Source organism: Chinchilla lanigera, unplaced genomic scaffold, assembly GCF_000276665.1.
Source record: "Chinchilla lanigera isolate Chin_1 unplaced genomic scaffold, ChiLan1.0 scaffold00024, whole genome shotgun sequence".
Taxonomy (NCBI): Eukaryota; Metazoa; Chordata; class Mammalia; order Rodentia; family Chinchillidae; genus Chinchilla; species Chinchilla lanigera.
This window is the reverse complement of record NW_004955425.1, coordinates 15650883-15675969: the sequence shown is the minus strand read 5'-3', so window position 1 is coordinate 15675969 and position 25087 is coordinate 15650883. Positions and strand designations below refer to the sequence as shown.

The following is a 25087-nucleotide window of genomic DNA, read 5'->3' as shown; positions in this document are numbered from 1 at the left end:
TTTTTTTTTTTTTTGGTACCAGGAATCGAATTCATGACCTTGCACTTGCCAGGCAGGTGCTGTGCCACTGAGCTATATCCCTGGCCCTGGGATTTATGTTTTCTCATGCCCAGAGATAATCAGGAATGTCACACTACTTCTCAGAAAACTACAGCCTGGTGAGCCCATTAACTGTAACATAGGTAAGTGTCAAAAGCAGACTAATCCCAATAACTCTAGAAACTCCTGCACAAAGGAGTCCCCCAAATTTTTGTGATTCTATGGTTCTTAAAAGACCAATGTGTCAGTGATCCCACCAGTGATATGTGTCCCTGGTATCTAGCCCAATCATTTTCTAAGCTTTGCAATGGACAGCAGATATAAGTTGGGACATGTGCTGTGAAACCGGTTCATAATTTTCACTAAAAATTGATAAATTTAAAAACAGAGTGTAGGAAAATTACTCACAGCTGTGGAGAAAAACGGGGAAAAAAACCTGCAAGTGGGCTTTTAATGAAGATGTGTTGGTGTGAACATATGCAAAAGGAACTCTGAGACATAGACATTAGGATGAACAACAATGATGGAGCTATGTTTTCAAGTTAGTTGTAGGTATACAACAAGGTCATGGTGATGATATTCACGATGGAAAGCTTATTCATGAAGGAACATTTTGTTCACTCTTAATAGACCAATATACTTGGGTGCCCCAAAACACTCCAATGAGACAAAAAATACCAACACCTTAGTCAGAAATATAGCTTTATTAGCATAGTATTTCATAAGCTAAAAACTTCTTTTTTAATCTTGGGAAGAGAATATTCCAACTTCTATACAACAAGTAACTGACCCTGCAGAATACCGGAAAACAGTGTCTAAGCCATCTGAACTTTGCAGATAAGAGCCTGTTATTTTAGTCTGAGAGGAAAGAAAAAAGAAAGCACAGTCCAAATGAAGATTTCTTCTTTACAAAACAAATAACAAAATTTGATCTATTCAGTTTAACCTCAAACATGTTTTCCCAGAAACTTTGGTGATTTCTTCAAATTAGCAACAGCCTCAACTCCAAGGCTGACTGCCCATGGGGACAAGAAGAATATTTCAGAACATAATATATGTGGGACATGGCACATGGCTCGGGCCATGGCATGTAGGTGAATTAGCCCTCCGAGTGAGTCAGCTCCCACTTTCCAACAGTACGTTTGTGTCTTGAAGGAAGTGCAACCCACATAAAATATTTCTTCATATGGGGATAAGAATGCAACCTGAACTTAAAAGGAAAGTGTTTAATAAATAAATTTGAATACTACTTGTCTTGTGTAATGTATACAGAATAGTTATGACATTATGGTGTTTTCTGAAGATCAATGGGTACCACTGTCAGAGAGGCAGCCGTGCCCTCTAGGCATGTTAAATGAACACCAAAAAAGGTGAGTTACTCTAAATAAAACAGAAAAGAAAATCTAGCTGTACCACCTTTAAAAACAAGTTGTCATTTGCACACATTACGGGACAAAGAGCATGCAAATAACCAAGTCGTTATTTTTTTAGTACGAAAAAGGCAAAAATGCAATAATGGTATAAGCATCAGTAATAAATAATTTATCTTTGGAGGCGATTAATTATCTAAATAAACATTACAATTTTTACAATATTAGTCTAAACAGTGATATGATATTCACAGCAATGTTTTTACCCACTCGATAGCTGCCTATACACCACATGAATACCCCATCCCCATAAACCAAAAGTCAAAGTGAAGACTCAAAAATCAACATTTCCACTAAGATAAGTTCAAAATATTTGAAAATGATGTTACAGTTTTCAATTTACTGGCATTTTAAGTAATTGCTTTGTTACCTAATTTAATGTACAGCTAATATAATGCTTACATCAATAACAATCATAAATCTACTAATGTTAATTAGGTTAAAGTTTTAATTTTTAAAACAGAAAATTCAATTTACATGAACAAACTTACATAGTTTTTTTCAGTATATGTGCTGCCAAACCAAGCGCTAAATTTTTGTAGTTTTAAGACCACCCAACATAAACACACACTTTCTCCATAAGTATTTAAAAATAAATTATTAATATACTTGACATATATTTGTGTGTTATATATGTATATGTTATATATATATATATATATATATTTGTGGACAAAATTATCTTGTCTCTAGAGGGATGTCAGCACTTGTACACTCTGCATAAGACCTGATGATATTGCTAAATGTAATGAAAAATACATGACAATTCATTCTAGAAGAAAATTTTAAAGTGGGAGATTGCTCAAAGATATTCCTTCATAGAAACAAAAGCCATTTGAGAGAGGAGAGTATCAGATTTTGAACCCTACATGCACTGTTTGTTTCAGAAATTACTTTAAAATGCACTGTACAGTGAATACGCCGGATGGTTGAAAGGTAAGAAAGTATATTAAGTTGTTAAACGACACAGAAGCGGCCAGATACAAAGTGAGCAGCTGGTTGAAAAGTTATGCTAGTGAAGAGAAAGTCATGCCCACAATTCAACGAGCAAGCTGTTGGCACTACCCAGAAAGCAGGTCTTAGGACAGGGCTGGGCGCGATCTACAGTGCCTCCTGAATGGAACCAAAGCCCTAAGAGCGCCATCTACTGGTACTCCAAGCACTTGGGCACAGCAGCAAAATGCCGCCAGCTGATCAGAGGGCTTCAGGGTCCTCCCAGACCACAGCCTGGAAGCAGCTATCAAGGCTGGCAGGATGGTTGGAGGGTGCAGAATACTTAGCCAAAAAAGACAGCACAGTGTATCAAAATCTGAACAAACGTGCATTCAAGGACACAGAAAAACCTGAATCAAACAAACTGAAAAGCAATCTGCCAGAATGAAAACTGAATTTTGACTGAGCAAGTCCCGTAAGCATCCTCAGACATTAAAATCTTGATTAACCAGAGCACTCAGGGGGGAATGAACTGTTATTGTGAAGGCTTTCACATTAACTCAGGGGAGGGCTAAACACGAACAGAAATATTATTTCACTGCTTTACTAGACCGTACATGTCCCTTCCTTGCCTCACAATTTAGAAGGCAGTAGGCACAGATGACCTTTCTCCCAGCATCTGATGTCTGTGTGTGGCCCTGGTCACCAGCACTAATGACCTCTGTGTGGAAGCCCAGAATCCAGGACAGCTACAGACCAGACCCATTACCTTCGTGGCTGAAGTTCTGTTTTGCTAAACCTTTAGGATTAGATTGTTTCAATTTTTAAAAATTCTTTCTGTGATCTGCCCTTGCTTTTAAAAGGGAGCAGGGTGATGACAAAATCCTGGTTCACTGAGATTCCCCTCTGTTTGATTCTGGTTAACCGGACACTTGGGTGTGCTATGCCTTCTGCTTACCCGATACACCCTACTGGAAGTGTCCAAAAGGACAACGATCTTGGCCCTGGAACGGTTGGGGGAGTCCAGACCCTCCCCTCACCTCTCCTCTCAGATGATGTTCACAATTGCTGTTGGCTTTTTTTTAGCCATTTTGGGTCTGACATTGCCCTTCCGGCCCAGCAGTCTGCAGAGGTCTCGTGAGGACTCGGCCTGTTCGTGTGTGGCCCTGGCCGGCTGCACGCTGCCTCGGTCGTCCCTGGCCTTCTTCAGGTGGCTCCTTCCCTTGGGGTGGAGATGGGCCTTGAGATCAGCGTGGTTGCACATTGAATGGGGATGGACTCGGCTTCTGCAGAGGTTGAATGGGAGCAGAGGAAAGATAAGCAGTCAGAAAGATTTTTTTTAACCCTTAAAAAATAATAAATACCTGTCTACAACCACTTCTGCACACCCTAGTGGTGATCATGCCCCCTGACACAATCGTAGATGCTGGCATTTCTCCTCCAAAATGTTCCCATGACTCCCATGAAATGCTCACAGGGCACTAAATCCCCAGGGAATATTACTAGCCCTATCACCGGTAACAAAAATATGGCACAGAAAATTTAAATGACTACTATCCCCCAGAACAGTACACATAGCTGGTCTAAAGAGAAGGCAGAACCAAAACCCATGTCTCTCCGCTCTTTAAGTCACTACTGGGGTCTCAGAAAAATCCACTGCATATATTAAAGTTTATAATTCACACAAGTAATGTAGTATGCCTATTACAATGATAGTACTACACAGCTATTATAATATACCTCAACAAGAGAAAGGTCACTATATAATACTGTGAAACACTACTCTAGCATTATCATGGTCTCATAGATTTCTTATTTGAAAGTCACATAAATGTTTTACAGTTAGATACACATGCAGGTAAATTTTCACCTAAGCCCATCAAATCTATCTATATGACAGATATATAAAAAGCAACAGGGAAACATACAATACAAATATTATCAAATGGCCCAAGTATAAAAAGATATACATACAGGCATTTGGGTTTCTTATTGGAGGAGATATCTGTAAACTGAAAGAAAACAGGTACAAAAATTTACTTAATTTGATGGCTTGCTTTGATTTTAAATATCTTTCTTGTGTAAGCAATTGAATTCACAGTCAGGAAGTCAGAAACTGCTACTGGTAGCATTACCCAGGGCATCACCCATCACATCGGTGTGTCTCAGACTCTGCTTACCCAGGGTGCCTCTGTGGGCACCTGTTCTGTTTTCTAAGAAGCCTACATGAGCAGGTCTTGAAAATATAAAAGCTAAAAAGCTTCCCAACGGATCAATGTTGGAAGAAATATGTTTTTTAAAACTGGGCTGATGTACCATTATTTCTTCAGTGATCAGGCTGTATTTCCAGCTAACATACTACAGCTGTGGCTGGTCACAAAGTATTCACTGAAAGGAAATTGGTATAAGAAGTTGCGTGCCTAGAATGAATCATATTTAAAATGAGAACATCTTAAGACTAACCCCACAAACATCAAAGGGCTATCTACCATTGAGATTACTTTCCACTCCTAATAACCAGGCAATAAAATATCTGCATGCACTTTCGTGGCTGGACTCTGCCTTCACCTGCAGATTAAATTGGTAATTATCATTTCCTGATCCCGATGTCACTACACGGATTATAAAGTGACCTAGGTTATTCCCAACCTCCAGTTCCTGACCTCCCTCATGGAGCTTTCATTAGACAAACTGATGTCACATCAGCAGGCAGACGAACAGGAGAAATAACAAGGAAAGTGTGGAGAAAGGGCCACCTTGATGTTTGGGCTCACAAGGTCAGGACATACTTGGTATCTGAGGAGGCCTGGTTCCAGGACCGACTGAGGGTACCAAAATCCGTAGATGCTCAAGTCCCTTTTATAGAGTAGCCTTGTATTTTCATATAACCTGTGTATATCCTACTATAGGTGCTGATTATTTCTAGATTACTTATATCTAATATAGTATAAGTGTAAATTGTTGTTATCCTGTATTGCTTAAGGAATAATGATAAGAAGAAAAAGTCTGCACATGTTCCATTTTTTCCAAATATTTTCAATTCAAGGTTGACTGAATCCACGCATATGGAACCCACGGATATGGAGGCCGACTACACTACAATAGGTATGTGGTGCTTTGGGCTGTTACAGGCTCGGAAGAACTGGAGCCCTGGCTCTCTTCCAACTTCTCCTCTGCACACAGCAGCACCGCACACCTACCTGCTGAGACGAAACCCTGCATTCATCCTTGATTCTTCTTTCCCTCATAAACTAATCTAATCCTTCAGCAAAGTCTCGTCAATTCTGCACCCAGAACACATCCTACAGCCACCATTTCTCAGTGCCTCATCTACTTCTCCGCCAGCTCCCACCCCGCTCACTTCATGCCGGCCTCCTACCCCACCAGCCGCGCCTGCCCCTCTCCAGTCCTTGCCACAGAGGAGCCAGAGTGGTTTTGCTGAAACACAGATGACCTCCTACTGAAAACCTTCCAGTGGCTTCCCTGTGTTCTGGGGAATAAATCCAAATTCCTGCTGGGCCAGGACAACTGACTTCATCTCCTAGCACTCAGCCATGCCAAGCTTGTTCCCTCCTGCTGCGCCTGCCTCTTCCCTGCCTGCAACATTCCACTGCCATCTTTCCTCAGAGTTGCCTCCTGTCGGCCGTTCAGGTCACGATGCAAATGTTGCCTCCTCAGCAAGGCTTTTCCTGGCCACCCAGTCTAAAGCAGCTCTCCACAGTGAGGCCTTCAGACATGCATCCTACTTCCTGTCTCTCTAGCGACTGCCATTACATGAAGTTGTCTTCCTTTATTTGCATCTATACTGTGTTCTCATCCTCAATGAGAGCAGGGACCCTATCTAACTAGCTTACAAGCAGTTTCCTCTTACTGCATGCAGTGAGCTCTGTGTCCCCAATAAATATGCGTTAAGTGAATTACTGCTGTTCTCAAATTAGCAACCTGCAAGAAATAAATGCAACGCTTAAAACAAGATTATCCAAGCTGTTCTGTGACCTTCCCTCCGAGCAGTTCTGTGAGTGATTTTGGCAGATGGGATATTAGGTCACTTTGTGTCTAATTCGACAGCATTTTTCAGAGCATAAAGATAAAATATCTGAGTAAGCATACTGTATTTTTAGAAATCAGTCAGGTGAAAAAGAACATAAATGCTCCAGGGGACAAAGGGAAAGATATGGATGCCAAAACATTATTTTAGAAAAGGCGTTAAGTCCAAGGGGAAGGGAATTTTTCCATAGCACAGAAGAATGCAACACTAAAAGTCACCTTTGGAAAGAAGGAACTCATGGGTCAGTCTAGTAATTGCCCTGCTCTCTGTAGGGGTCATCAGAAAAAGAAGAAGGGGAGGGAAGTGAGGTGAAGGTGAGGAGGGAGATGAAAGAGACCCATGTGATTTCTGCAGCACAGCCCAGGTGGAGAGGTTGCGCGCTGGGCTGGGGGTGGTTTTCCTGACTCCTCTGTTGGGGGGAGCTCAGGTGTGTGAGCAGGGACTAGAGACAGGAAAGTCAGCAGGATGTCTGCTCGGCCTGCAGGACCTGGGACAAGCATCCTGGTTTTCTGGACATGCTATAGCTTCACTAAGCTGAACCAAATAGGTTATCAAACACATGGTTCAAAGCTTTCTCTGTTAAAAGCATTTGCAGTCTTTGTCCTGTGTGGAATACTATGGTCCAATGCAGGACAGAGGACTATAGGTGGTGGATCAAAATATAAGGTGAATGTTTAATTAAAAATGTATTATAGTCAAACACACATGGCCTCCTGAAAATTAACTAACCCTTGTGGAAATATTCCTTCTCCCTTTGAACACACTTTTTCTTTTTGATATTGGGAATGGAACTCATGACCTCATACTTGCCAGGCAGGTGCTGTGCCACTGAGATATCCCCGGCCCCCTTCAAACACACTTATCCCAGCACTTTCTGAAGCAGTTCTGGAAGTCCTCTTCCATGGGTGTCTTTAAAAGACGTAATAAGAAACGGTGAATATCTTGCCAAGTGCCATCTAACAGAAAGGCAGCTCACAAAAACATCAGGGTGTGCCCCCATCCATCTTATCCACTGGAATTGGCACTGCGGGACCTCTAGCTCTCCCCCAAATCAAAGCGAGCATGAAAGGTAACCATTTTGAATCCATTCAGGACAACAAGGCAGCCATAACAGTGCAATTGATTATGTTTATGAAAGGAGTATGAGAACTTTTTCAGAACATGGTAAGAACAATGGGATAAGAGCATTCAAAATGAGCAGGTGTATTTTGAGAGGGATTAAAGCAATATGTCCTTTACTGTAATAATTTTTTAAAAATTAAACAGTCACTGTATTTGGTGATCACACCTCATACACGGGAATGGAGGAAACTATGTCACCCCAACCCTTTTAGAACACACACTGAGTTCTTGGCCTTCCCAGGGCCATATTTATTTGATCCAAGTCAGACAGTGCCTTGATCATGCCCCACTCACACCCAGCTTTGCCATCCCTCAAGACAATCTTAACTATACTCCATTCATTTGTGTGAGTCAGCTCTTAGGCAGAGCAAGTCAGCCGAAGGCAGATCAACTCATGTTTGAGTCATACAAAATATTAGTTATTAATACTTACTTATTCCTCACCATATTTGAATGTATTTAAATGAATGTTACATAAATATATTCATGTATAAATGCATATATATATGTGTATAAGTATATGTATGTTGTATATGTACACATAAAATTTTGTGTATATGCATCTGACAAACAGCTGAAATGCTACTTAACTTCTGATGACATGATATAGTGTAATGAGAATCACGCTATATGCCTCAAAAGATATTCAATTTTCAAAGTGCAAAAATTTAATTGAGCAGGGGAAATGAGTAAATAAATATATGAAAAAAATAACAAATGGTTTCTTTTTTTTCCTCCTCCTCTTCCACTCTTCTGTCTTTAAGAGTCTTCTTGGTTTAGTACAGCAGGATTTCACACATTATTTTAGCTTTGGGTGACTTACTAGCATAATACAAAAACATTAATGCTACATTATATTTCAGTTTTTGTATTCCCAACCATAATAATCCTAGCTACTTAGGAGGTTGAGGTAGAAGGGTTGTAAGTTAGAGTTAAATAAAAAATGTAGTTCAGTGGTACAGCACTTCTGGGTTCAAGCTCCAGAAATTAAATTTTTCTTTTGAGACAAGGTCTCACTATGTAGTTCAGGCTGGCCTTGAACTCACTATGTAGCCTGTACTAGACTTGCACTCACAGAAATCCTCTTGCCTCAGTCTCCTGAATCTTGGGATTATACATGTGCACCACTACACACAGCTCTTCTAATACTTAAAAGAAAAAACTCCCAACCATCAAAGTCAGGATAATTAGAACTTAGCACTGAATTCAATCTCTTCATTTTCCAGAGGAATCATAGAGCCCAGAAGATAAACTGTCTCTCCCAGTGAGAATCAAGGTAAGGATGTAAGGAAGCCAGGCCTTTCTACCTCACATCTGGACTCTATGACCTCAAGCCACAGCTCTCTCCAAGGAGAGAAAGGTGAAAGAAGAAGGCAGGAGATGGCTTTGTCCCTCCAACTAGAGCTAGTGAAGACTGGACATTCACAGTTTCCTAGAAGAGAGAGAACAGGATTAAACTGGGGAGTGACGGCTCCCCTAAGAAACATTACATGCGGAAGGCTGCAGGCACGCACCCAGAAAATATGAGATTTGTCACACAGATGAGCTGCCCCGAACGCAGTGCTGAAGCCTCACAGATGTAATAAATTTGCTTCCGTCCAGTCTACTATTGTTCTAGAAAGTTCTGGGACTTGCCTCACAGTACGGCTCTAACGCTGAGTGTACGCTTTTAAGATTTCATTTCTTTCCTTCCTTCTTCCCTCTCTCCTTTCCCTCCTGTTGTCTACCTGTCATCTTTTACCCACACTGTCTGTCATCTCGTTCCTCTTTCCGGCTTTGTTGTACTATATAATCACACATGCTTTTAATCTTGACTTCCAGAACTTCAAAGTAATGTTTATTAGTTAACCAGCCTTGCTAATCTTTCAGTTAGCAAAATGTTTTATGTTTTTCTTTTCCTTTTAATATAGTCCACCTGAGAAGAAAAGAATATTGTTTTAATCTTCTGGGAAGGAGATAAGCATACAAAAGGTTCAACAATGAATATGCTGTTTTAGAAAACCACTTTGGGGTATCAAAAACCCTTGCTTTGCCTGTTGTTTTTAATCACACCAAGGAAATATAGAGTTCCAATATGATCACATTTAATACCTCTTCACTCCTTTTTCCATCTCCTTTCCCTTCCCCTTTGCTCCATCCCTCTCTTGATTCCCTCTCTCTTTCTTTGTTCATATTTTTCAATATGGTGTTTACACTCCTAATGGGCAATTGGTGTATGTATAAAACATAACATGCAACCAGTGGACCAATGCATAACATGGACCTATTCCATAACATGGACCAACCTCCCACGAGGAATGTAAACATGATGTTCAACAACACGTACTAAGATAGATAAACAGACAGACAGATAGGCCAACAGCCCCTTACCTACAGTGTTGTCCTTTGTGCCTGCTCTCATGCTCTCAAGAGACCAAGAAGTCTCAGTCAACTACTTATGAGAATCTAGATCTTTACCCACATCCAAAGTTCTTACATAGGCTCTGTTTTGACTTTTTCTCCAGTACCGAGGATTGGCCTTTATACTGAGTTATACCCACAGCCTTTTTTATTTTTTATTTTGATACAGGATCTCACTAAGTTGCCCAGGCTGGGCCCTACTTGAGATCCTACTGCCTCAGCCTCCCAGACTGCTGGGATTATAGGCATGTGCCACCACACCCAGATTGGCTCTGGGGGTTTTTAAGTCATAACCCTGTATGTAAAACAGTACACAGAAATCTAGCGTACCTATCACCTGGGATTGTTTTCAATTTGTTGTTTTCTTTTTTCAATCCCTACTTAAAAAATGTTTCACCTATTGACCTTGTTGAACAGCATCAACAGTCCATACTAAGGAAAAATAAACTGTGTTTGGAGGGATCTTGCTTTACCTAGAGAGAAGGGTCAGAGTGTTCATGAGACTCTTCTAAAAGAGCTCCAAAACAGGCCAGCTTCCAATCTACCCAAATATCCATGTTAGAATAAGTAACTTCTTTGGTCACTTAAAGCTCCATCATTGTACAAATATAAAAGTATTTCCACCAATTCTGCAGGCCACAGAGAAGGAGGGGGAAGAAATGAAAAGGGCATCCAGGGTTTAGCTTCCTTCCAGATGCCCAGGCATCTCTTGTGCAGCAGGCAGAGCTTTCCCGTGATGACTAGGGAGGCCCTGTTGGCCACCCGGCTCCCTCTCCACTGCGCCTGACCCCTTCTCCCTGTCCACTTGCTCAGAAGCTGGACGCGTGGGACTCACCAAGTGCTCACTGATGTCACAGCTGAAGCCGGAGGCCTGCTGGCTTTGATAGTACTCGAGCTGCTTTTCTGCCAGTTCTACCCGCTGCAACAGATTCTCGATGAAGTCCTGGAGCCGAGCTTTGCCTTGAACCTCCTTCTCAGCTGCTGCTTCCAGGAAATGGTTGAATGTAACGACTTCCCTGCAAGGCAAAAATATCAGAGCATGAAATGGAGACATGAGGCACGAGGTATGCATTGATGCTGCCTGCGCCACGTCAGGTATCACCCTAGAGGGCTCAGCAGTGGCACTGCTGAAGGAGAGAAGGCTACCTCTTGTGATTTCCTGTAGAGATTACATTCTGGTAGAGGTTGCTAGTCATGAAATATGCAAATAAATACATATATCGGGTGCAATAAGAAGCAAGGACGTTGAAACTGGGCACAAGAAGACAAAGTGAAGAGGAAGGGAAGAGATGGGTAACACTTTAGAAAGGAGAGCCAGAGGCCACCTGCTGGGTAGTGAAACGTCTGCACAGAGACCTGAAGGAAGTCCTAAGGAATAAGCTAGGCAGATGCCCGGGAAGAGGGAAGCAGACAGACCTGGGACTTGGAGGTGGATATAAGATACCACCAGCAGGTCTGTGGGTAGAAGGGTGTTAGGTCAGGCCTTGCAGACCATTGTGAAAATTCCAGGTTTGTTTTTTAAATGAGATGACAAACCACTGGATGATTTTGGGTCAAGTTTTGACTTAGCTTTTAAAAATCTGGTTGCTGGGGAGAGGAGTTTACAAAGATGGCAGGTACAGAAGCAAGAGGCCATGCTGAGCAGTAAGTAAAATGAGTCACCTTGTCTAGCAGTGCATTTTTGAGCTATATATGAAACAGCGCAAACCGGCACCTTGAGGCCAATCAGAAGTCCACAGGGAAAGCCATCCTAGCACTGGCATGGGAGGCACATGTTCAGGGCTGCCTTCTCCTAGACAGCTGTGCAAAATACTTCAATACTTTATCTCCACATTTATAATAGAGCTACAAACCCAGAAAATTTCTAACTTCATTGCATCTTGTATTTCCCATTTATTTTTAATGCAAGTATGAAACTAACATTTTTCTGATTTATAAAATATATAAGTTCTTCATAAAAGCCTCATATGACACATTAACAATATAAAGAAGGAAAGAGCTAAAACTTTATTATTGTAAGGCCACCATCATTTTGGTTTTGGTAGGCAGGGTTGTAACCATCTGTTTGTGAACACACACCCAGAGTTTTCCTTTCCTTACCTTACTCTCCTGCCTTAATTCCTCTTCTCTACACCCTCTTTCCTACGTAGGGAATCATCAAGTAATCAACACCACCAAAAGATGCACATTACCAGTTCTTACCACCTCACTCTTTTGAAGAAATCACAGTCAGCCTTTTAGTCACGCCCTCTGTATGTTCTGCCGTCCCTACTGAGCTACTCAGTTCCGTAGTTTTACTACCTGGTGGAAATAGTATTTCTATTAGGTATCTTCAAAATCTGTCTCAGCCTTCCACTGGCCTCTCATTGTTCTGGCCATATTCAATTTACACAGTCAAGATGCTAAAGATTCTGATCACTGTCCCATCAGTCTCTTTCAGTTTAAATTAATGAGCTCCAGTTTTTGTTTTTCTAACCTCATTTAGTTGCTCTAGACAGTCAAGTCAACACATGGCCTACCCAGCACCTTCTAAACCTCCACTTGATCGAAAACAAAGCTGGGGATTCTGGCTCAAGAAATCAGTTTTATATAAATCTTTGTAAAATAGCTGGTGGTGGTTTCTAGATTCTGTATTTTGTCCTACTGGTCAATTTATAACTGGCTGCTTTATTATTAGTCATAATTTTTCTCTCACATCTACAGTGCCTCACACTTGATCATATTGAAAGTACCGACACTTCCTACAGAGGCACAGATTTCTGAACCAAACCTGGGAAAGTACATATTTATAAAAATAGAAAAGAGATCAGCTGTACCAATGATTCATTCAAAGCCATACTTATGATACCACCCCTTTCTTCTAGTTTCCTGTTCAAAAAGAAACACAAACCCTAACCTATAATAATTCTATTATCTTTTAGTAGCTAAGAAATATCCACAAAGAGAAAAAAAGTCCTTTTTGAAAAGAGTTTTCTTTCATTGTTTATTTCCAGATGCTTCCACATGAGCTGTCAACAGATGTGTATTTTCCAAAGTCCTAGTTATTTAGGCCATGGACACAGCCAATTTCCAAACTCTACTGTCATTTGCTTTGATCTACTTTCTAGGTGAACCACAAACCTTAACTAGCAGCAAGAGTAGAGGGTCCATCCAGGTACACAGTCCTTTCATGGGTCCTGGTTGTGGTTTAGATCCTACAGATGGAGAATTATTACAACTCAAACACCCCTGGAAATACAGCCCAGGAAAATGGCTGCTATACATTCTCTGTCCAACATTAAGGCTTCAATTCACTCAAAGAAAGGCTCATTGAAGAAATTTCCCGGGTGATACTTAAGGTAACTGGACCTTGAAACCGTCTCCAAATTGTACGCACTGGGGAAACAACAGAAGGCCAGTCACTTTTTAAATTCATTTTGACTTATAGTATTTATTATATTTGTCATGTTACAGAGAGAGGTATTTCACACTTTCGGGAAATATTAAAACTGACATTTTTGAGGATACGACTGGGCAGGAGCTTTTTTCTCTGTTCTAAACCGCAGACTCAATACAATGCTTGATATACACTCAATAAAAAATTCTGTAATTAATGTCTGCAAAGGACAAAGAAATCAAAAGTCAGCTCACTACCCCAAGGTAACTACTGTCAACATGATGACTTGCTTTTCCCGTCTTTTTTCCCTTGCATATTTACTGTGCTGAAGCTCTCTGGCTATAGTCTAGCATATGAGAAGACAGCATTCAACAGACTAATCTCAGGATTAAAATCACAAAAGCAAGAGAACAAATCTGAATGCAACACAGCTAATGATTGTGGTTGTATTTTTAAATCACATAATATTTTACTGCTGATTACATACAGAACTTTAAAAATTATTAATGCTCCCAGCTGATTGTGGAGTGTTTTGCCACACTGCAGAAGGGAAGGATCTTTTTCTAACCTCCTTCATTCAATTATCTCGTGCCCTGAAGCTAAGAAGTTAATAACCTTTTTATTTTTCAACCAACCTGGCACTGATGCTAACCGAATTTCAGGTTGTGAATGTATCACATCAACGAGAAGAGGGGAAAAGACCATTAAAATAAGCCTGATGGCTCAGTATGATTTTATTTTTCAAGAGAAGTTAAACACACAAGACAAAGCCTGAATAAGCTCAGCGTACTGCGATCATGTAAGGTACCCTTCTGAGACAAGAACAGTCCCAAACGGAGTGACTAATTGTGGGGTAGTGGGTGTGTGTATCTCAGATCCCTTCTTTCATTTCCCGGTCATGTGAGTGGATGCTATCCAGAACCGCCTCTTTATTTCCCTAAAGAATTTGGGAAATTTTCTGAATGGAAAAAAAAATTTAACCACTTTGCATTTATGACTTTTTTAACAATTATACTCCGAACAGTACAATCACCATTCGAGGTGTTAATACAGACCAATGTTCAACAAGATGTTCATCATACGGCTTCAGAACCCACATTGCAATCAACTCTGAGAAATGACTAATTAGCCCATTTTGGCATGGTATCAAGCAGAACATCCACTATCACCTGAAAAGGCTACTCAAACTTTCTATCCCTTTCCTACGATACATCTGTGTGAGACTAGACCTTTGTCATCTATCTAAAGAGAAAAATGAATTTGACCAGACTTAATCCAGAACTACTAACACCGAGGTGCTTCCTATAAAGTCACAAATTAAAAATACTGGGAAAACTTTAAACACCACCACTCTTCACTGAATTGTTTTGGGGAAAACAGTTGTTTTCATAAAGATGTTACTTATGTTCCCGTGTAATGGGAGAAGGAGACATTGAAAGCAGTAAACACTAAAATATATAATTACAAAGAAGAACGGAATGTGACAAGGAGAAGAATACGATGCGATCAGAGCTGTAAAAGGCTTGCGTGGTTTTACTCTAGTTTTCACCCCTCTGACTCAGAATACAGTGTGGAGCTGGCAGGCCAGATGAGAAGACAAGGATGAACCTGAGCGAAACCCAGGCAGGGCGTGGGGACAGAACAGCTCTGAGGAAATTAACTGTGATGGCTTCAGCACCACTTCTGGCTCCAATTTTGACTTCTTACTCAAGTACACTAAAAGAAAGGCTAAGTATTAAACCCAAGATTGTATGGTACATGTGCTTCCTTAAAGGCATGTTTGACTCTAAAGGGGAGAAACAGCACAGTATATAAGAAACTGACCTTGAAGTTCATTATTATGCAAACTAATTTCCACACCCGGAAATCTGACAGTGTGTTGTGCTCACAGGCATTTGGAAAGCGTTAAGGTAGAAAGGGTTCACTGAGGGAAAAAGCTCTTTATAGTCAAAGCCTTAGTTCAAAAAACACGCATTCGCTCCTGCACTAGCTTATTTACAGGATGAACTTAAGGTCTGAAACACAAATGATATTTACTTCATTTTTCACAGATGGAACCCTCTCAATTACTTCTTCTTGGTGAGTTAGAGACAAGTTAATTCCAAAAAAATCAAAGATACTCTATCAAGTGAACGACCCATCTAAAGCACACAGAGGGACAGAACGTGCATGAATGCCCAGCGGAGTTCACTCTGATTCTGCACAGGCTTCCAGCTCTGCACCATCAATGAGGGACGACACAGCAGTCTCACCACATATGAAAACTCAGATCCGTGCCCCGAGTCCGGTGTCTATCTGAACTCCCTTCATTCCTGTACCTGGCCAGACTCTTACTATGGGACAGGTTCCCTAAGGCCTCTTCTTCCCCTCCCTAGTGCTCACTTTTAATAATCCCTCTAAACTCAGAGTTATGGCTTGTGTCTAGATGTCCCCGCAAAGCCTCATGCAGCCATAGGTGGGGCTTTTTCAGAGGGGGGTGACGTAGTGTGACTGATTCATGGTGCAATGCTAGGATTATGGGTGCTAGGATTAAGGGTGGGTGATTACTCAAACAGTCCACTGATTGGATTGGCACTGCCCTAATCGCAGTAGCCTGGATACAATATAAGGACAGAAGGAGGCTTGCCTTCCCCCTGCCTTGCTTGCTTTTGCTGCCTTTTGCTCACCTGGTTTTCTTCCGTGCTGCCCTTCTGCCAAGCCACCCTGCCATGGGACCAGGTGATTATGGAGGGAAACCTCTCCAGACTGAGCTACATAAACCTTTCCCCTTTAACTTTGGGTGTCAGGTATTTTGGCTCAGCAGTGAGAGAAAAGTAACTAAGACACCCAAGCTCTCCTGCTAGGAACACTCTCAAGTGCAGAGGAGACCATCTGCTGTGGTCTCGCACAGACCAGAGAAGCTGTGTCATTTACCTCATGTGATCATAAAATCAGTGAGTTCACAGACCCTGTCCGTTCCCTCCTCAGGGCATACAGCACCCAACACTAGGCCAGCCCACAGTACAGGGCTGGATGCAACTACACCTCTAGTTGAACATCATTAACCAATAAAAAGATAACTGTAGGTTCCTTTTTTTCTTTTACCAGAGAAGTACTGAGGTTTAAAACTGGCAAGTAACCTTCAGGTGCCTCTTAAAGAGTGGGGGTTGGATCTAAACTTGGTGCCTCTCTTCTGTTCTTAAAAAACACTTTCACATGGGCTTCTCCCGAAGGCAGAGCTCTACCAAGTTATTTAAATTTCATTTTACATCACTGATTTATGAGCCCCTTCAGAGGTATATGAAATGATAAAAATATCTCCAGCTAAAAATAGCCTCACTATTGATCACAGAGCACCTCAGACAGACTGTAACGTCAGCCACGAAGCAGGAGTGAGCTGCTCGTACACGCCACGGGCCAAGCTGCAGACGTGAAGGCTGAGGAGGCCGTGGGGCTCTTCGAGGGCCACACAGACTCATCTGCACCACCGCCGTGGTCCATCCGTCTCTGCTAGTGTCAGCCCCTTGCCTCATCTTTGCTCTTCAGCTTCTTTGAACAATAAAATATGCTCCTCATTAAGAATTATTTTTAAAAAACCCTAATGAGAAAATCAAATTTTTCTCACTGGAAGAAATATTTTCTTGTATTTGCAAATTTTACCACATCCCTAAGAAAACATGCTTGATGTCTGTTTTAGCCTACATTCATCTACAAACCTGAATGGAAAGAGAGGAGCCCCGAGTCCTGAAATGAACTAACACCGCAGAGCCACCAGGCCCCTCGCGCCCTGCTGGACTCTGCATCTCACGTTTCCTGGCCAGCTCCGCAGCGGCACACCAGTATGGATGGTTGCCTCCTCACAGACTTAGGTGATCAAAAACTGGGACCGACGGAAGTAAACTGCAAAAGGTTTAGCCATGCAAGGCAAGTTACCAGGTCAGCACTGCCTTACAACGCTGCATTCCACACCCAGCTCTATCGAGAAACCCAAGTGGACATCACGGGCTCAAAGTACAGCTCTGTGACTCATCCACCCTGATGGTCTCTTTGATGTCGTTTTCCCTTGTAGTCTACAAGCTCCCTGAAGGCAGAATCTGCACTTGCTTTACCACAATATGAGCAGAACCCAGGAAAGAATCTGGCCCTCAGCAGGCTGTCAGGATATATTTGTCTTCTGAAGGGCTCCTGGCAGGGAACAGGGCACATGGCGGACGGAGTGGGAAGTAGGTTCTGTGTTTTGTAGCTCACACAGCCGCAGGATGGAAATGAGAGCTGGAATCACAAAGAGGTCTTCACAGCAATCCCAGGCTGGCAGTAACACGAGCCCCACCCTGGTGGGCTTGGCATCCGGGGAGGGGAGTGAAGTTAAAGGCCCTGGGCTGGTCTTCCAGAAGCTGAATTGCACAACCCTGCTGTGACACCACCACTTCGTTTCCCTTCTTCCAACACCTTTGATGCCAGCTCACATTTTCTTTAATCCCATCAGAAAAAGAAATGATGTCACTGTAGCAGTCTTCTTAAAATAGCAAAGAAGCAAGCCTCTTCCAAAATGGGCCACATGCAATATTACGTAAGTCTTGGTGCTTCAGGCAAATACCACATTTTCCAGAAGCCTGGCTAGGTCATGGAGAACTGATGGAAACAACCCTCAGCACAGAGACAGGAAAATGGGTTTGCAGCTTCAGCTCTGCTACTAAACCTATGTCCTTGGGCAAGTCATTCCATGCTCTGGGCCTGACTTCCTGCATCTCTGAGATGAATGTGCCCTCCTGCAGGACGGAGTGTACCTGCCACCTCTACAATCAGAGATCGCAGGGCCCACTCGGGGCTGTCTCAGAGGGCCCAGGGGCTCCCCCAAGGTCAGTCTTGTGGCCCTGTTTGAAAATTCGCCCTTCTTCCTTCTTCCCTCAGTGAGGTCTCTCCCATAGAAGGATCAGTTCTCAAGTGTTACCAACTTGAAACAGGGCCTTGCCTTTAAGCACAGCTTAAACAACCCTGCGCTTGGACACAGGCCTGGTTCAGAGGTGTCCTTCCTTCTTACTACACAGAGCATAAGCACCTCAGGGAAAACACCAAGGATCTGATGTTCCCAAACCCCTCTCCAGCGAGGTGCCGCACATCGCAGGTACTCCACCGGCCTTTTCCACGCTGGCTGGCAGAACGTGTAAGTAAATGTGGGATTCTGTTACTGCCTTCAATTCCTCCAAACCTCAAGAGATTAACTCAGCTACCATCTAAACCCAAGCTTTCTTGTTCAAGGATATCTTACTGTACGGTGGCCAGGATCGATTCACCTGATACGAACGTGCTATGCAACAGCCCTGACTCGTCAATAAGTAAATACCTGTTTCAGTAGGACTTTTAAAGTTACACTGGCTTTGTACAATGAGCAGCTTTTTTCTGGGATCTGCACTCCAAAAATCGAAGGATACCTCTCTATGGAGGTACAGGAGACTTACTGGTACCAAAATACAAAATACTGCAATTCAAATGGGCTTCTCAGTTACAGAATATATGCATATGACTCTATAAACCAAGCTGATTCAACCTGTACCAGGCCTCAGGGCAGATGCAGTCCTGAAGTCTTTTATTTCAGTTTGAAAGAAAGAATTTTTAAACTTGAGGGGAAAGTTCATAGGCAAGAAAGCCTTACGTGAATGCTAAATACTAAGTGTTTGCATCTTTTTGAACCACTTCTACCATCTGTGTTTCAAATGGGTCCACAAGTTTAAGTCAATTTCAGATGGGACAGTGACAATCTCCTTTCTTTTACAATGGCCCCAGAGGTGTTCAGCAAGGGAGCCCAGCTTCTGGTATGTTCCTTAGCCAAAGGGAGCCTTCCCTATTCGAAAGGTGTCCCGTCCATGGATGGTACAACCTCTGAGGCAGTGGTAAGGAGGGAAGGGCCTAGCCAGGTGCATCCAGCCAAATCAACCTGGTATGCAGACGGCGGCAGATGGGCAGCTGGCTCTGCACCCCCATTCAGATGGCAGGGGAGGAGGCGCCAGGCCAGGCACTGCAGACACTGAGAGTGCTGTCCCGCGCCACCCTCCAAGACCAAGAGCTCCAGTGTCTTTCCTTGAAAACAAGACTCTTTCAGTCCCATTCTATACACAGAGAGAGTGATTATTTGAGGCCTGAATACAGAAACTGACAATGAAGGCTTTCAAAAAAAATGAATACTTTGTTTAGTTTATATTGAAAAGCTTAAGGTAATTTGGACAAAAATAGCCCATGCACTTTAAAAAAAAAAATTATTGCTTTTTTCTCTTAGTTCGAAAATTAAACACCGAAAATCACCTTGCGTTGGGAGTATAGCTTGGTGGGAGAGAGTGTGCGCTTAGCATGCATGAGGTCCTGGGTTGGATCCCCAGCACCAAAAACACAGAAACGTAGTTTACCATTGGGTATGCTCACAAAGGTATACACAAAGTTGTACAAAAAGAGTAACGGAAGCACCATTTTCAGTATTAGAAAATAGAACAAAACTATATATTTATCAATATCAAGCTGGCTGAATCAATTTATGATGCATCCATACCATGAAATATCACAGAGTATTCAAAAGAAATGGTATCATTCTGTGTTTGGTACACAAAAGATGCCTGAGACATATTACGTTAAAAGAAATTCCAAGTACAAGGGGTAGAATAGTATGTGTTATGATTCCGTTTGGGAAAACACAGCAATTCTGTGTGTACAATTCATACATGGCTGTATGCACACAGGAAAGTTCTAGAGGGATGGTTATTAAACCTAATGCAACTGTCCCCTAAGAATGGAGTAGAGTATGCTTAGAAAGGAGGAATATGTTTAACATGTACAAATCTGTCTTGTTAAATAGTTTTTATAGGTATATGTTTTTCATTTAGTACTCACGTGAGTCTTGGATTATCCATAACACAGTATCGTTATTGGTCTATGCATGGACCACTTTTAATTAGGTATTTTTAATTCAAAGAAAAGGAACTGTAAATCCACTATCCCAAACAAATTCTTGATCACTGACAATCACCTGTATCTAACCATGCCTGCCCTCTATTATCCTGTCTTCCCACACTCCAGACAGCTACCACCCCAAATCCTACATTCATCATTAGCTGTATAATTAATAAATACTTATTGAAAGGAAGAGTTGGGGCTGGGGATTTAGCTCAGCGGCAAAAGCACCTGCCTGGCAAGCGCAAGGTCGTGAGTTCGGTTCTCGGTACCGGAGAAAAAACCAAAAAAAAAAAAAAAAAAAAAAAAAAAAAAAAAAAAAAAAAAAAAGAAAGGAAGAGTTAATGCTTAAATTTTTTTATTTTGTGATTTTTTTTACTTTTTTATTTTTTAATTCTTTATTTTTGGCCAATTTTGCTCGCTTATATCTGGTAACCCGAACAACTAATTTGAAGACAATATGCAATATAACAACCATTGTTGAATTCCTACCACCTTGTCTAGTGAAGCTCTGTATCGTTTCTAATGTTTCATTTCATTATTTTTTATTCTCTTTAATGGTTTGACCAATCTTGCATTCTTACATATGGTAGTCTGAGCAACTTTGTTAAAGATAACAACCATTGTTAATTTCCTATCATTTTGTTTTTTTTTTTTTTTTTTTTTTTTTGGTTTTTCTCCGGTACCAGGAACCGAACTCACGACCTTGCGCATGCTAGGCAGGTGCTTTTGCCGCTGAGCTAAATCCCCAGCCCCAATTTCCTATCATTTTGTTTTGAAATTCTGTGTCATTTTTATTGTTTTTGTGTTGCTTTATTTTTGTCTTTGCTGTTGTTTTGTTATTTTTTTTCCTCTTTAAAAAAAATCAAATACTGAGAGGAAGAGGCAGAAGGCTAGCAAATTCAACCCAGCCTGGGCAACTTAGCAAGACCCTGTCATAAAAAAATGTATCTTTTTAAAAGCTGGGAGTGTATTATAGTATAAAGGCACTGGATTCAATCTTTAGTACTGCAAAGTAAACAAACAGAATAAATATTAATAAAATTTTTTAAAGGGCTGGGGCTACAGCTCAGTGCAAAGGCCCTGGTTCAACTGTCAGTATTACAAAAATATGTACATAAATATTATAAGTAAAACAAATACAAAAATAAATAAATGTAAGACATTAACGTGGTGGGCTTTTAAACTCACCATTCTTGAATAAAACATAAATATTATAAAGTTAATTCTAGACTTTTCTCTACACATAGGGCAACCCATCTTCCATTTTCGCAGCCCTGCAGCATGGGTCACCTTGGTGCTCATAACAGGTCAGAACACTAACTCCCCACCAAGAAATACCAGAAGCCAAAAACAAAAAAGCTTCTTTCATTAGAAATCATTCCCCTGGAAGAAAAAAATTAATAGCTGATTCAAATTCATCCTGACTACATAATTTAAAAAAATGCCCAGTATAAACAAAAAACGTCTAGGCTTCCTTTCAAGATAGGATAAAAATACTTAACTAAAGTAACAATCTCTTTATAGGGCAGTGGTGGAGAACCTTTTAGGGCTTTCAATGATATAAACAGATCGCTGCTGCACGCGTGCCGTAAGGTTCACCACCACTGATACAGAGTTTCTGAAGATTTAAATATTACTTTTTAAAAGAGAACACAGGATAGAAAAGTGCCAGCAGGCAAAAAAACGGATGAAATTAAATCACTCTCTAGAATGGCACTCAAATAATTTGGAATCCTATCTTCTAGGATATTTTACTCTACTGATGCTTATTCCTTTGATTCTGTCTATTCTGAGCTCCATATGAAGTGAAATCTGACATTCTGCACTTAGGAAATACACTGAATTCTGTATTCTTTCTCAGTTTGAGTTAAATCCATACTTACTGATAAGTAAACACTTCAAGTACAGTACAATGATTATCCAAATAATAGCTTCTATGATCCCCTATGATTTTTGAATCCAGTGCAAGTCTTTGTAAGCAGTCAAGACTTGAAGAAAATTCTCAAACCACAGCAGTACAACTATATCAGAAAGTATCTCCTCTCCTCTGGGTCTCCTTCCAAGTACAAATTATAATTAGATTCTCAACTACTGATATCTCATTAATATGGTCTGATCATCCAAAATGGTGAATAAGCCAAAATCACTTGCATTTGGAGCATATTTGTACACTGGAATAAGAGGGCATCTTGTGTTCCTGAATACTATATACTGCAGAGACAGTCAGGAGAATGGACTTTCCCAGAATGCCTTTCCTGCCTTCCCATCCAATTCAAGCTTGTACACCACGGACTCCACCATGGATGGAGTAATTTTCTCACTAAGAACACTGTATGTTGTTTACAATTTCCAAGGTAACAAGGAGTTAAGATATTTTGACATCAGTATTGCTGGAATGCTGACACTGCTAGAGAAAGTAAATAATATCAAAGCCTTGTGCCTTCTGATTCAACTACATTACGGAGAAATGCAGCCCAAACACCTATAAATCATAAAAACCAAACTTGCTTGACATTTCCTGTAACACGGGGCAGGGGTTCCTAAGCAACGTGCCTGTTTTGGGACCACTTACTCTTCTTTCCTAAGAAGCTCCTCCTCCGACTCGGTCAGGCGCTGCCTCAGTGCAGCGATCATTTCCACGGCCACGTCCACCTGCCTGTTCAGGGCTCGCTCTCGTCTCTGAACTTCCTGCTTCTTCTGAGTCAGCTGCACAAAAGCTGCCCGAACTTCCAACAGTTCTGCGGTTTTCTGGGCCAACTCTTTGGTGAGTTTATCGATTCTCTTCTCGATGGTCCTATCCACAGCTTCAACCATCTGATTGAACTTCTCTCTGACATGTGCCTCGAAAGCAGCTTTGGTGTCGGAGGTGGGAAGTCCAGGACTTGACCGTGGCCCATCCAGCGAGTCTGCACGTATGTCCATGGCCGTGTAGGTCTGCACATAGGACGCAGGCCTCTCTGCCACCACCTCCAATGGCTTCTGGTCCTTGTAGTGTTCATGAGAAATGCTGTACAAGTTAACATAACTTGGCTTCTGTTTGACCACATGGCCGTGGCCCTGCAGTTTCCCCTGCTTCAGAAGTCCTGAGGAAGGGACCACATCTGTGTCTTTGAGGGACGGAAAGAGGCTGCATTTTGTCAACAGGGTTCTTTCTTCATAGCTGTGACTGAATTCCAGATGGGCCCTCAAGGATGACAAGCTTCTAAATCTAGTACGGTCTCCACACCTCGGGCAGCGGAATGGCAGGCACACAGCAACATTTTCGAAGGACTCCTGCCAGGGATATCTGCTTTCCTCAAAAGCCTTCTGTTGCATTACTCTAAAAGTCCTGGGAGGGGGAGAAAATGGGCAGTTTACATGTCTGTTTAAAAAAAATCGCTACTGAAATGATTACTGCTCATGTCTGTAAGGGCAGTGGATTTTTGGCTTAAAGTGGCATTTGCATGTAATATTTTATGTTGGGTTTTATATTAAAATTAAAACCTATAGGCCATAGGCCAAACCTGCTACATCCATTCCTTTCTGTATCATCTGCTGACTTAGCTAGGCGTCAGAGGTAAGTACTGTAGCTGAGACAGTGACTATGGCCTGCCAAGCAAAAACTATTTGTTGCTCAGGCTCTATAGAAAAAGTTTACCAGCCCATACCTAGGCCAAAAAAAAAAAAAAAAAAAGAAAGAAAGGAAAAGGTGGGTACCATTCCTCCTTTGCAAATCAGAAAATTGGAAAAAGGAAATAATGATTCCAAGGCCAAGAGGAAGCAGATCCAGAAATGGAACTCAAGTTTCTTACCCTTCTGAATTTAGTAGACGACATGCAAAACCGTGGCCTACATACATAAAAAATGTGGACAAGCCACATGCATTGTCCAAATAGCTCCTAAAGGACCAGGCTCATTGATCTTGCAAATACAGGAAAGATTACTCAAGCTAAGTACAGTAGCAGAAAGCACACTATCAGCTGAAAAAATTTCAATCTGATATTTTTGTCTTTTTCATTATTGGTGTGATGAAATAAATCAGTATACAGTCATAACAATAATGGTCCCATTCTCTAGCCTTACTGAAATCTGGGGACTCAATGGATTAAGCATCATTGAGTATAAGCAGGGCGATGGCCAAGATTGTATTATAATACAGTGTTCCGCCTTGTCCTCTTTTAACTTGACAAGCTGTAGAGATGACCATTTCTGAACCAAATAAGTCTGAGGATAACTCTTTTAGTAACAGGAAGTTCTTGTTTCCTTGCAGGAATGTATTACGTTCACCCTAGCAACAGATGACTGTCAGGGGCTAATTCTGCAAGCCGTGCGTATCTATTTCCCCCAGAAACAGTTTCCACTTCACCGCAGCAAGCACTGGGCCCCACTAGGAGGGAGCCCAGATGGGGCTAAGGTTGAAGAGCGTCCCTGTCAGGTCCTCAAGCTCTTCCAAAGCCGAGGTACCACTGATCCCCAAGTCAGCAAGGGTGACGCTTCCAGGCTAATAAGCCTGTGGCCCCGGGGGGTGGGGGTGTGAACCTCTTCTGTGCTGCACTGGGTGCCCACCGCTGGCTTTCTGGGACGGGACGCAGACCCGGCCCGGAGCAGGCCGGAAAGCTGAGGCCGGCAGGACGTGGAGAGCGGAGAGGGATTCCGGAGCGGCCGTGGGAACCGGCGGCGTCTCCGGATAGGGACGCGGGTAAGCGCGCTCCGGAGCGCGCAGGCGGCCTCGGCCCGGCGGAAAGCCGGGTGCACGGGGCTGGTGGAAACGCTCCGCTGTCCTCGCGCGCGCCGGGGCTGGCGAGGACCCCGCTCGCTCCGGGGTCCCGGCCCGGCCCC

The 25087-nt window shown here is 42.1% G+C and overlaps 1 protein-coding gene across 1 annotated transcript; it reads right to left on the bottom strand.

The window, feature by feature from the left end:
* Positions 1–714: 714 nt before the first annotated feature.
* Znf365 (zinc finger protein 365) lies at positions 715–23597 on the bottom strand (the record flags this gene model as incomplete). The annotated part of the gene is given in 4 exon segments (XM_013514865.1): positions 715–3688; positions 4377–4414; positions 10808–10988; positions 22842–23597. Coding segments are annotated over 4 exon segments (1200 nt in total). The 3' UTR covers positions 715–3450.
* Between the last annotated feature and the right edge of the window lie 1490 nt (positions 23598–25087).